At 38.5% G+C, this 14772-nt stretch overlaps 1 protein-coding gene across 1 annotated transcript in view; it reads right to left on the bottom strand.

Moving 5' to 3' along the window:
- The window catches only part of LOC123508484, a 97898-nt gene that overhangs the window by 42523 nt on the left and 40603 nt on the right, over positions 1 to 14772 (bottom strand). The window contains exons 11-12 of the mRNA XM_045262245.1: positions 12448 to 12595; positions 12190 to 12307 (exon numbers count right to left, since the gene is read on the bottom strand). Of these exons, the coding sequence (XP_045118180.1) occupies positions 12190 to 12307; positions 12448 to 12595 (266 nt within the window). The remainder of the gene's footprint in view (positions 1 to 12189; positions 12308 to 12447; positions 12596 to 14772) is intronic.

Below are 14772 nucleotides of genomic sequence, written 5' to 3'. Positions count from 1 at the left end.
GGGAGGCAGCAGCTGTGTGTGCGGGAGGGAAGAAGAAAATGGGAAGCCCGTTACCATGACAACGGGGAGGTTGACGACCTTGAGGGCTCGCACACCCATCACAACAATAACAACTCCGGAGCCTTCGCCTGGGCCACACGACACTCGCAGCTCACTTGCACCTGTCTGTCTGCGCCTGTCTGCTGATCCCTCTTGCCCTTTCCTATTGCATTTCCTGCCACGCTGCCCACGCTTCTACTCCCACCGCACTGCACTACGCTCCCAGCTGTCCGCCCTGTGGGCGTCACAACATTCGACCTGCCCACCTCCTGGCGGCCTCAGGCTTCCACCCCTCTCGGCAAACTACAGTCCTTCGCGTTCATGGCCCTAATCAACAACAAAAACAAGCTTGTGTTTCATATTCCTACATAGTTGTAAATAATATAACAATATAACCTTTAACTTACCTGAATGACCATAAACAATGATTGGTTGAAAACTCGATAATATGCTTTGAAATGTACGGAAACTCGAGTTACGTACAAAATCGACTTACGTCATGTTTCAGGAATGTAACTGACGTAAATCGAGACCTTACTGTAGTATATAATATGTAGTATGTAGTATGTGATAAATGAAAACCATTATTATCTTTTTCCTGGTTATTTTGCATCTTAAGACATTAATAAATTTCTGATGTCTAGTTATTGAGAGGTCCCCATTCAGTTACTTGTGTAGATATAAATTGCCTCAGTTATATATGTAACGTAAAAATGAAATAATAATAATAATAATAATAATAATAATAATAATAATAATAATAATAATAACGAAAACAGCAACACTATATTAATATTAATAATAATAATAATAATAACTAATAACAGCAAGAGTACTGATATCATTAAATATGATAATGATACAATGGTCAAAGAGAAAGAGAGTGCTCTGACAGAGAGAGAGAGAGAGAGAGAGAGAGAGAGAGAGAGAGAGAGAGAGAGAGACCTGGCAGGTAGAGGGTGTGGGGCGGTAATAGGATACAGAGAAGCCTTCACAAAATTTGTCACTTGTGCCAGGTAAGTATGATTTGCTCAGTGGGCAGAGGGAGAGTGTGAGGTTTCTTTGTAAGAAAGACACGTCCTGGGAGGAAGCTCCCCTGTTGGTGAACCCACTGACGTCACTAGCACCAGTTTTTTCTCCTTAGAGCTGTGGGTAGGTCGACTTTCTATTCTATGGGCCTTGGATACAAGAGAAGATGTTGGATGAGGCTGCATATGTATACAAACAATACATGTACAGTGCTTTACGTACATTGTTGTCGTTATTACGCACCAACTTACCAAATTACTGCACATACAGTATTTGTAAGTGATGCCACAGATCCCGTGATATAGCGAAAAATCCGCAGAACGATCTACGAGTATGTATAAACACTGTTAAACAGTGAAGCCGCAAAAGTCAAACCGCGAAATAGCAAGGGAACACTGTAAAATTGTGTGAAAATAAACGTATTTATACTTTTAGCAGTTTTATTCTTTTACTACAAAAGAAATAAAAAAAAACTTTCTGGTATTGAAAAATTATCTTTTCTTCGGTATACTATCATGTCAGACTGGAGGATGTACGCAGGAACAAGCGATTGACTCTCGTCCTAATGGAGCGCCTTGCCACACTGCACCATACTCCCATATGTTGTGTCAGATATATAATATATACAGGCAACCCCCGTTTAACAAAGGTTCACACAACGAACTTTCGCTACAACGAAGGTTTCATTTTACTACCATCTGCTCGTTTAATGAACACCAAACTCGCTTTAACGAAGTTTTATTAAGGTAATTTTTTCCAAATTTGAAAGCCCCACTGTATCATGCAAGCTGACCGGCTTTTGAATACATCAGGAGCTGCTGGTACTAAGGCCTGCCTCAGGAGAAATCTTGAGGCACCTTTAGAATAAAGATCAAGATCAAGCCTCTCGTGGACAACACAGGCGCTGCCGATACAAAGGCCTGACTCAGAAGAAATTCTGCATCACCTGTAGCATCAAGATCAAGATCACGCACACCACTCACTCCCCAGGCAAAACATAACAGCGTCACCAGCAGCTCATCTTCCCTAGTTCAACTTACCACCAAAACGCCCTGCAATGTGACCTAACGTTCCTAAGAAGACCAGGAAGTGTCTTACTCTCGAAGTGAAGCTGGGTATTATTCACAGACACGAGAGGCCAGAAAACTAATAACATTACTGGCCACCATCTTGACTCCATCTACTGTCTACTATTTTCAAGTCAGCAGACTCTATTAAGAAGGCTGGTGAGACCGTATCTTCCTTGAAAGCTAAAAGAACCACCTGAACTCGTGACTCTACAATGGATAAAATGGAAAGCCTTGTGGAAATGTGGTACATAAGTTTTGTATGTGGTACCATGATGCGCACTTTGTTTACATTCCACAGGTTGCCGGTTAGTGTCTTTCCCATTTCACTCTCCCTCCCTTCATAAAGTTAAGATCATCAACATGATAAAGTTACGTACATACATACATTAGTGTACATTATAATGACTTAAATTAAATTGCCTAAATGTTTAACTTCATAATTTTTACTTTCATTAAACCTTTTACTGTACTATGATGCACTCTCGCTTTGCTTACTCTCAAAGGGGTTAAACTTGTTATAATCAGTTCGCTTAACGAAGTTTCGCTTAACGAAGTGTTTTTTAGGAACGTAATCCCTTCGTTAAATGGGGGTTGCCTATATATATATATATATATATATATATATATATATATATATATATATATATATATATATATATATATATATATATATATATATATATATATATATATATATATACAGTGAAGACTCAATACTTGAACATCTAAATACTCAAACTTTTCAATGCTCAAATGCAAAAGTTCTATCTAATACTTGAAAAAATATCCGATAGTCGAACGTCCACTCACGTGGCTTCCTGGTGTCCCCATTCCCTCTCTGCCAGTTGTGACATGCTGCCACACTCATCAGAAAAACATTCTCCTGCATTTTATCTGTAGTTTTTCAATTATAAACTTACATTAACACCAAAGGCTTATTAGTGGTGAAAATATTTGGTAATCAAACGGATGCCCATTTGGTTGTATACAAAGCTCTGTCATCTCCCTTCTCCCAGCCACCACTGTACCATTCTGATCTGATACCGAATTACTGGTAATACCAGTATACCAGATGCTGGTGAGCATCCCTAGTCCTGCAGCAGTCTTGAGAAAAACATTCTTCTGCGTTCTGTCGGTAGTTTTTCATTTAGAAACTTATGATAGCAACAAAGAAATCCATTGATGGGAGGTCCGTTGTTTCGAGGGTCGAGTGTATATATGTATATATATATATATATATATATATATATATATATATATATATATATATATATATATATATATATATATATATATATATATATATATATATATATATATATATATATATATATATATATATATATATATATATATATATATATATATATATATATATATATATATATATATATATATATATATAATACCCGTATTCCTGACCGCCTTGGAGACACGCCCAACATTCTTGATCTTTTCCTAACCTCCAACCCTTCTGCTTACTCTGTTAAACTTTCCTCTCCGTTGGGCTCTCCGACCACAATCTAATTTCCGTTACCAGTTCTATCACTCCAGTGCAGCCTCAGGACCCGCCTAAGCGGAGGTGCTTCTGGCATTTTAACTCTGCTAAGTGGGAGGAACTAAGGCAGTACTATTCTGATTTCCCTTGGGATGATTATTGTTTTCATGTCAGAGATCCTTCTCTTTGTGCCGAGCGCATAACAGAGGTGATTATCTCTGGCATGGAGCTATACATTCCTCATACTTTCTCTAACCCTAAAGCTAAAAAGCCTTGGTTTAACTCTGCTTGTTCTCGTGCTGTCAATGATAGAGGCGGCTCACAAACGGTTCCGTAGCCATCCAACTGCTGAAACTCATGCCCTATATATTTCTGCCCGTAATCATGCCAAATCTATTCTCCAACTTACTAAAAACTCTTTCATCAATAGAAAATGTCAAAGTCTTTCCAATTCTAACTCCTCTCGAGATTTCTGGCATCTAGCCAATAATATCTCTAACAACTTTACTTCTTCGTCTTTCCTCCTTTACTTCATCCAGATGGCTCTACAGCTGTCTCTTCTTTTCTAAAGCTGAACTCTTCGCTCAAACCTTTGCTACCAACTCAACTTTGGATGATTCTGGGCATATTCCTCCTACTCCTCCACCCTCTGACTACTTCATCCCTAAAATTAAAATTCTTTATAAAGACGTTTTCCTGGCCCTCTCTGGCCTTGATTCTCGGAAGGCTTACGGTCCGGATGGAGTCCCTCCTGTTGTTCTCAAAACTGTGCTTCCGAACTCGCTCACAGCCTGGTCAAACTCTTTCATCTGTGTCTCTACTTCTATTTATCCTTCTTGCTGGAAGTTTGCTCACATTCAACCTGTCCCTAAAAAGGTGACCACTCCAATCCTTCTAACTACCGCCCTATAGCTTTGATTTCCTGCCTTTCTAAAGCCTTTGAGTCTATCCTTAATAGGAAGATAATGAGGCATCTATCAGCTCACAACCTTCTCTCTGATTGCCAGTATGGTTTCCGTAAAGGCAGATCTACTGGTGATCTTCTTACTTTCCTAACTGAATCTTGGTCATCCTCTTTTAGGGACTTCGGTGAAACCTTTGCTGTCGGCCTTGACATATCGAAAGCCTTCGATAGAGTCTGGCACAAATCTTTAATTTCTAAACTACCCTCCTACGGATTCTATCCTTCTCTCTGTACCTTCATCTCCAGTTTCCTTTCCGATCGTTCTATTGCTGCTGTAGTAGACGGTCACTGTTCTTCCCTAAAACTATCAACAGTGGTGTTCCACAGGGTTCTGTCCTATCACCCACTCTCTTTCTATTATTCATCAATGATCTCCTAAATCTGACTCAATGCCCTATCCACTCCTATGCTGATGATACCACCCTGCATTATTCAACAGCGTTCAACAGACGCCCAACCCAACAACAATTAAATGACTCAAGGCGAGATGCTATAGGACGCCTAACTTGATCTTTCACTTGTTTCTGATTGGGGCAGAGAAAACCTGGTTTTGTTCAATGCCTCAAAACTCAATTTCTACAACTATCTACTCGACATAACCTTCCAGACAACTATCCTCTCTTCTTCAATAACACTCAACTTCCCTCTCCTCTACATTAAACACACTCGGTCTATCCTTCACTAAAATCTAAACTGGAAATTTCACATCTCTACTCTTGCTAAATCAGCTTCCAAGAAGTTAGGTGTCCTATGGCGTCTTCGTCCATTTTTCTCCCTCCCAGCTGCTTGCTCTGTACAAGGGCCTTATCCGCCCGTGTATGGAGTATGGCTCTCATGTCTGGGGGATCCACACACAGCTTTACTAAACAAGGTGGAATCTAAAGCTTTTCGTCTTATCAACTCTTCTCCTCTAACTGACTGTCTTGATTCTTTAAGTCACCGCCGCAATGTTGCATCTTTATCTGTCTTCTACCGCTGTTTTCATGCTGTCTGCTCTTCTGAACTTGCTAACTGCATGCCTTCCCCCTCCTGCGGCCTCGCTGCACAAGACTCTCTACTTCTTCTCATCCCTATTCTGTCCATCTTCCTAATGCAAGAGTTAACCAGTATCTTCACTCCTTCATTCCCTACACTGGTAAACTCTGGAACTCTCTACCTGTGTCTGTATTTCCACCTGCCTATGACTTAAACTCTTTCAAAAGAGGAGTGTCAAGACACCTCTTACGTTAACTGGACCCTCCTTTTAGATTTTTTGTGTTTTTCTCTTTCTACTTTTCTACATTTAACAGGGCCTGGCAACCAGCGGGAGCGGGCGTGTGTGTGTGTGTGTTTTTTTTTCCAACACTGTGTTTGCCCTTGGCCAGTGCCCTTGTAATGTAAAAAAAAAAAAAAAAACGTCATTTAGACAGATGTCCTTTATTAGCTTTTTCCATGTCCTCGAAATGATTACTTGTGGTCACCTTTATCAACTCTCTATCCAGTGTCAATCTTGTTCACCAATTTATACATAGTTATCATGTCTCCTCTTGTTCTTCTCTCTTCTAATGTGGTCAGCCCCAGCTTCCTCAGTCTTTCCTCATAGTCTAACTCCCTGAGTCCTGGTACCATCCTTGTTGCCAGCCTTTGTACCCTTTCTACCTTCTTCACATTTTTCTTGCGGTGACCAGACACATGCTGCATATTCTAGCTGGGGTCTTATTAAGGTACATAATATCTTCTTCATCATTCCCTCATCTAGGTAGTGGAATGCAAGGCCAATATTTTGAAGCATGTTGTATGTTTTCCCAAAAATCTTGTTAATGTGTTTCTCCGGTGACAAAGTGTTTTGCACGGTTACTCCTAAGTCTTTCTCCTCATTGGTCTCTTTAATTTTCTCATCACCCAGCCTGTAATCCCTGTTTGGTCTGTATCTACCACTAGATGGCACTAAATCAGAGTGGCAATCAGCTGCTATTCATAAACGATGCATCACAGCCTCACAGGTTAGATTTCTTTCATCAAGACAAATTAATTTTTACAGTGATAATACTGGTAATGATAATAATAACAGCAATAAAATAATCATGCATGCAGTTAAGGTAGGTAAAAGTACTGGAAAAAGATGCAATCTATATCTCATCAAATGCGGTTCCTCATTGTGGATGATTAGGAGGTAAGGCGATGGATAGATTGGGAAAATATGTGAATAACTATTTCTCAGTAAAAGTATATAGAGAAACTCAACTATCATATGACATGATAAGCTGGAAGTTTTTGAGTGATGGGCGAGTGATAGCGGTAATTTCATGCACGATATCGAAACATGTGCAGCTTTTTAAGTGTGTATTTACCTAGTTGTAGTTTTACAGGGCCTGGGCTTTATGCTCGTGTGGCCCCGTCTCCATATCTACACTTATCCAATTTCTCTTTAAAATTATGTACACTCTTTGCTGACACCACTTCTTCACTCAAACTGTTCCAAGTCTCAACACATCTTTGCGGGAAACTATATTTTCTAACATCTCTCAGACATCTTCCCTTCCTCAGTTTCTTAATATGCGATCTTGTGCTTCTAATGTCATATTCTTCTCTCAGGATTAGTTTCTCATTATCCACTTGATCCATTCCATTAATCAATTTATAAACTTGTATCACATCCCCTCTCTCTCTTCTCTGTTCCAGGGTTGGTAGATCCATAGCTTTTAGTCTCTCCTCATATGTAATCCCTTTAAATTCTGGAACCATTCTTGTAGCCATTTTTTGTAGTCTCTCCAATTTCTTTATGCGTTTCTTTTTATGGGGGGTCCACACCATGCCTGCATATTCCAATTTGGGTCTTATTTTAGTACTTATCAATTTCTTCATCATTTCTTTGTCCATATAGTGAAATGCTAATCCAATATTCCTTAGCAAATTATATGTCTCTCTGAAAATTCTATCAATATGGCTTACCAGTTGATTGTTTTCTTCCATCATCACTCCCAAGTCCTTTTCCTTTTTTACTTTTTCTAGTTGTACTCCATCTCCCATCTTAAAGATTCCCACTGGTCGTCTTTCACTTTTTCCCATTTCCATGACATGGCTTTTGTCCACACTGAATTCCATCTCCCATTTTTTACTCCCTTTCCAGATCTTGTTTAAGTCTTCCTACAGTATTTCACAATCCTCTTTTTGTTTTACAACTGCACAGTTTCGCATCGTCCGCAAACAGATTTATGTAGCTGTTCACTCCCTCTGGCATGTCGTTTATATATATGAAAAAAAGTATTGGCGCCAATACTGACCCCTGTGGCACTCCGCTGTCTACTGTTCTCCACTTGGACTTCATATCTTTAACTACTGTCCTTATTTCTCTCCCCCTCAAGTAATTTTCCAACCACCTCAATGTGCTTCCTTTCAAGCCACCCTTCTCCTCTAACTTTCATAGTAATCTTTCATGTGGCACTTTATCAAACGTCTTTTTAAAATCTAAATAAATACAGTCAATCCATCCCTCTCTCTTGTACTTTATCAATTATTCTAGAATAGAAACTCAATAAATTTGTTACACACAACCGACCTTTTCTAAAACCAAATTGGCTATTTGATAATTTGTTGTCTTCAAGAAACTCAATCCATTGTTTCTTTATTACTCTTTCACACATCTTGCTAACGGACAGTAGGGATTTCAGCCCTTACATATCTTCCGCTGAGTGGGCAGATGAGGATAAGACGTTGTCGTCTGCACTGTCGGAAGCAGATGTAAAAGGGCCAGCTGTAGCAGGGTCGGCAGGTGTGACAAGGACGGCATGTCTGACTGGCTTGAAGAACGAGTAGATGGAGGACTGTTAAGTTTTTCCTGTTATTTCATCATAGATTTCTTGATAAATCTTGAAACTTTTATCTACGTCATGAGCCACTTTGCTACTCCTCACAGAATTTGGGTCACGTTCCTTCAGAGTTCAGAGTTTTCAGAGCTTTTTCGATACCACCGAGACATTCTCTAAGAGTTTTGATGTCCAGTCCATGCACAGGTTCTTCTTCCTCGTCTCCCTCTTTTTCTGCCTCCTGTGATGCCTTGTCTAGCTCTATAAGTTCATCATTTGAGAAAGATTCAGCATGGCTTTCCAAAAGATCTTGATCATCATCATCAACTTCATCGAAGCCAGCCCTATGGCACAGATTTACTATGTTATTTCTGATCGCACCAATGTCATCTTTAGTGAAGCCTGGGAAATCATGCGCGCATTTTGTCCATACTTTATTCCATGCCAAGTTCATGGTTGACGTCTTCACTTCATCCCAAGATGACTTTATGTTATCTAAGGCGTGCTTAATGTTATACGACTTCCACCATTCACTGATAGTGGGCTTGCCAGGCCCATCTGTGCCCTTTATCAGTTGCTGCATGGTTTGCCACTGGTAGTAGGCTTTAAATGTTTTGCCATGATTATTATGAATATATTTGTGCCTACAATAGACCCTTTAATATTCCATTTATTCATCTAATTAGTAATGCATGTAAGTAATATGTAATGCAGTTAAAAAAAGGGGGGAGGGATATCGTATCTCTGTGAATTTTTCTTACCATATATCGAATCGAGGGTAGTAATTTCAAAATACCATAACTGTGAATTTACTAGATAAAGAACTACCGTATAACGAGGACTTATTGTATATATATATATATATATATATATATATATATATATATATATATATATATATATATATATATATATATATATATATATACAGTAATCGCTCGCATATCCGGATGATAGCAGCCAAGGCCTGGCGGATACGCGAAATATCCGGATACGCGGAATTTCCTCTCCCACACGAATAAGATTGTGGAACGCAGGGAGGAAAAATTAAATTATATTAGGGCAAATTATAACCATATAAGGGAGTTCTTTAATGAAATTGACTGGTCCATGGTATACCAAGAAAGGGATATTAAATTGAAATACAATAAATTTATGGATTTGTATAACTCTGGTGTGAAAAAAGTTTGTGCCATATTACAGAAAGAGGACTTTAAATAATAAACAGTGGTTTAATAGAAATTGTGAAGAAGCAAAAAAGAACAAAGAAAAGGCATGGAAGAAACTTAAGAAAAACAGTGATGTATTATCAAGAGAAATTTACAAAACAGCAAGGAATAGATATGTTGAAGTAAGGAGAACAGCACAGAAGGAATATGAACAGAGGGTGGTGGAAAACTGTGATAGTGACCCAAATGTGTTTTACAAATTCATAAATGGAAAACTAAATAAAAGGGAGGCAATAGTAAAGGTAAAAAATGGGGAAGAAGTATATGAGAATGCTGGAGATATAGCTGAAATTTTGAACGACAACTTTTGCAAAGTGTTTACAAAGGAGGAGCATTTTATGGGAGGAAGACCTATGGAAATAAAGCAAATGCAGGACATCATGGTTACTAAGGAAGATGTAAGGAAAATTATAAGCAATCTGGATATTAATAAATCAATGAGGCCTGATGGCATATCTGGGAGGTTGCTAAATGAATGTAAGGATCAATTGTTGAACCCCATATTTGATATTGTGGAAACCTCCATACGAACAGGATTAGTCCCGAAAGAGTGGAAAAGAGCTGACATTGTGCCTATATATAAGAATGGTAGTAGAATGTAACCCCTAAATTACAGACCAGTATCGTTGACTAGTATATTGTGCAAGGTATGTGAAGAAGTAATTAAAGCTAATTGGAGTGAGTATCTAGAAAGTGAAAACATTCTGAATGAAAGACAGTTTGGTTTCAGAAAAGGAAGATCGTGCGTATCCAATTTATTATGTTTTTATTCAAGAGTGACTGACATACTACAACATAGAGAGGGATGGGTGGATGCTATCTACCTGGACTTGAAAAAGGCCTTTGATAAAGTACCACACAATAGACTGACGTGGAAACTAAAGAAGATTGGAGGAGTAAATGATAAATTAGCAAAATGGATGGAAAATTACTTAATGGGAAGAGAAATGAGAACAGCGGTGAGAGGAAGGAAGTCCGAGTGGAAGAAGGTAACCAGTGGAGTTCCACAAGGGTCAGTGCTTGATCCCATCATGTTTTTGATTTATGTTAATGATATGCCAGTAGGAATTGACAGTTACATGAACATGTTTGCGGACGATACTAAAATTATGAGGAGAGTAAGGAATGTGGAAGATTGTAACAAATTACAGGAAGATCTTGATAAAATATATGAGTGGAGTAAGGAGTGGCAGATGGAATTTAATATAAACAAGACCCATGTTATGAAAATGGGAAGAAGTAGATACAGACCAAACTGGGATTACAGGCTGGGTGATGAGAAAATTAAAGAGACCAATGAGGAGAAAGACTTAGGAGTAACTGTGCAAAACACTTTGTCACCGGAAAAACACATTAACAAGATTTTTTTGAAAACATATAACATGCTTCAAAATATTGGCCTTGCGTTCCACTACCTAGATGAAGGAATGATGAAGATATTATGTACCTTAATAAGACCCCAGTTAGAATATGCAGCTTGTGTCTGGTCACTGCATATGAAGAAAAATGTGAAGAAGGTAGAAAGGGTACAGAGGCTGGCAACAAGGATGGTACAAGGACTCAGGAAGTTAGACTATGAGGAAAGACTGAGGAAGCTGGGGCTGACCACATTAGAAGAGAGAAGAACAAGAGGAGACATGACAACTATGTATAAATTGGTGAACAAGATTGACATACTGGACAGAGTTGATAAAGGTGACCACAAGTAATCAGCTCCGAGGACATGGAAAAAAGCTAATAAAATACATCTGTCTAAATGACGTGAGAAAATACAGTTTCCCGCATCGTAGCATTGATAAGTGGAATAAACTGAGCAGTGATGTTGTTGCTGCGGTGTGTGTCAATCAGATGAAAGAGAGATATGACAGGAATGGACAAGGAAACAGGACACAGAGAGCTTACCTCGGGCCCTGTAATACACGAATAGGTAAATACAAATAGGTAAATACACACACATTACATACAAAAAAAGGGAATCAAATATTAAATCCTAAATTTGGTAATTATAAAGTGGTGAGACTATTTTAACATTTATGTGAATCTAATTTTATCAATTGTCAAAAACCATGGAAGTGAGGATTCTTTAGCATATACAGTTATACACGATAATGAGGATGTGAAAATTTTGGAACAAATTAGTAAATTAGGAAATGAAATGAAATTTAGATTAAGTGGATTTGAAGACAAAGTAAGAACAGAGAGGATAGTAAGGGAGTGAGGGAGAACGGGGATTCAGAGGTCAGTCGTGGCTCGTGTAAGGGTGCTTGAAGCAATTATCATTTATCATTTGACTTATTTTTTCTCAAAGAAAGTACTATACAGCACTGAATTTGACATGGTCTTCTAATCTTTGTTTGGATATTTCTTACCCCCATGCCTTCGGGTTACCTCAGTCGCTCCATCAACCCAATGACTTCTTTATGACCACACATAATGAGCATTCCAACCCCACTTGGGTCCCAATCCCTGGTTTGGGAACCCCAGAAACAAATGAATAAGGATGATGGATGAAAACAGCTAAGTATATTTTCCAAGACTGCAGGCCTGTTGCACCTTATCCATTTTCTTACAATACCTGCATTAGGTCTTGGAGAGAAAGTTCTTTGCGTAGAGTTTTGGCAGATGGAGGCAAGCGGGCCACATCAAGCTTCATGATATTTTCTAAGGCCAGGCGCAGCAGACCCAAGCTTCTCCTGTATAAGCAAAGTTTTATTATAATGGCTTTTATAAAGAAGCCTCTTATTATACCATCATTTTATAAATCTCATTTCTGCACTCATTGCTTAGTTGAAAACAGAATTCTTGTACTTTACATCCTTATCACTTCTCTTACCAGAGAGGATCATCTTCTGTAACTGAGAAGACAAAGTGTGTCATGTAGTAGATGTTGGTGACCAGGTTGGAACACTGAGCCTGCACCACCACTGTTGTCAGCAGAGCAACTAGCTCTTCCTGGCTCAAGGCAAGCTCTGGTTCACCTTCTGTAGTATGAAAATGAATGTTACAATGTCTACCAAAGTAAAGCATCAAAATCTAGTTCATCAGCAACTATGCACTGTAAAACGTACACACTGTGTACAACCAATATATACAAGAAAAAGATGAAGAAGAAGAAGTAGTCAAGAAGAAGAAGAAGTCAAGAAGAAGTCAAGAAGAAGTAGTCAAGAACAAGAAGTCAAGAAGTCAAGAAGAAACTAAGAGCATTGAATTTTCACATTATGTTATTAAGCCATCCAAAGTAGCAGCATAGTGGGCGGGGCCTATAAACCCACCATTACCAATGCTGATTAGTTGCCTTTGAACACCAGTGAGGAAGGTTGTACACTATGAGTGCTCCAAGTATGCCCCACTCTTGATCCCCAATGCCCCTTCATCTAATCAATTCAATGTTGTTGTTATGGGTTCTAGCAAGGATTTATCACTAGAAACTATTGACCAGATCATAATCTTAAAAAAAAAAAAGCTGCACAACTAAACATATAGGCAGACAAGTTGGGATATGCCGCTATAGTGTACAGCATTGAGCTGCCAGCTTTTACTGGGAAGGCAGTACCACCACTACTACTCAGAAACAAAGGCTTGATAGGAAACTCAAAAGCTGGAAAAAGACCCTAGACAATCATAAAATGTCACAGCCTCAATCCAATTTTTAATGATTGTTTGGTTTCTAGTCTTAGGTTTCCTGCCTGGCTTATATTTCTGAGTAGGAGTGAGGGCACTGCTGTCCCAATTAAACATCACATAATCACCAATCTAGTGATATGTATTGTGCATCATAAGTTGGACTTGCTGCAGATGATAGCAACTTCTCAGCAATTCACCCAGCCACTGAGCCACCCAGGCCAGCCACTATTATAGTCAGCATTATTATCATTATTATTAATAGTTTATGATATTCAAACAGTTTTAATTATGGCCTAACCCAATACTAGTACCTTCAGTACTACACCATGATTTACATTTTATTTTATCAAATAAAGTGGACAATTTATTCATGATTCAGTGGGAATTCTCACTTTATCATATAAAAATAGTTGGGTTCTAATGACATACTGTGTAAAAGTGAAAGGATGATAACTAAACCAATAAAAAATGAGAGTTCAAAGTACTTGCATGTAGAGCAAGAGTGCATTGTCAGGTTACCATAAAGCCAAAACAACTATGCAATACAACTGTATGGAAGGAGTAGGGTTGTAAAGAATGAATATTGTAAAAGTAAAATATCATACAATGGTGAATTGTATCAGTGGAATACCTGTGCATGTGTATACTATACAGTAATCCCCTGGATAAGTTGGACCAACTAGAGGAAAGGCCAATCTAAGTCATCCCAAAATATCAGTTATTTTTATTTTCTTATTTATTTATTTATTTTTTTTTTGTTGTTGCTGTTCACATTTTGCATGCCTGATACCCCTAAAAGATGATGCATCGCATAAATAGGTACACACACACACACACACACACACACACACACACACACACACACACACACACACACACACAGGGTGAGATCACCAACAACGTGCAGGGGACAGGATGTTGCAGCAAGGTTGGATTTGGTATTTACTTACCAGGGGAATCTCTCTAAAAGAGGAAATTGAACATGAAAGTCCCTTGGGGAAAGGCGATCATGATGTCCTAAGCTTTGAGCTGGATACAGAATTAAGCACGAATAAGATTGTGGAACGCAGGGAGGAAAAACTAAATTATACTAGGGCAAATTATAACCATATAAGGGAGTTCTTTAATGAAATTGACTGGTCCGTGGTATACCAGGAAAGAGATATGCAATTGAAGTACGATAAATTTATGGATTTGTAAAACTCTGCTGTGAAAAAGTTTATGCCATATTACAGGAAGGCAACTTTAAATAATAAACAGTGGTTTAATAGAAATTGTGAAGAAGCAAAAAAGAACAAAGAAAAGGCATGGAAGAAACTTAAGAAAAGCAGTGATGTATTATCAAGGGAAGGCTACAAAACAGCAAGGAATAGATATGTTGAAGTAAGGAGAACAGCACAGAAGGAATATGAACAGAGGGTGGTGGAAAACTGTGATAGTGACCCAAAAATGTTTTACAAATTCATAAATGGAAAACTAAATAAAAGGGAGGCAATAGAAAAGGTAAAAAACGGGGAAGAAGTATATGAAGATG

This window comes from Portunus trituberculatus, chromosome 24, assembly GCF_017591435.1.
Source record: "Portunus trituberculatus isolate SZX2019 chromosome 24, ASM1759143v1, whole genome shotgun sequence".
Taxonomy (NCBI): Eukaryota; Metazoa; Arthropoda; class Malacostraca; order Decapoda; family Portunidae; genus Portunus; species Portunus trituberculatus.
Note: the sequence above shows the minus strand (reverse complement) of the source record. Positions and strands in the feature narration are given on the sequence as shown.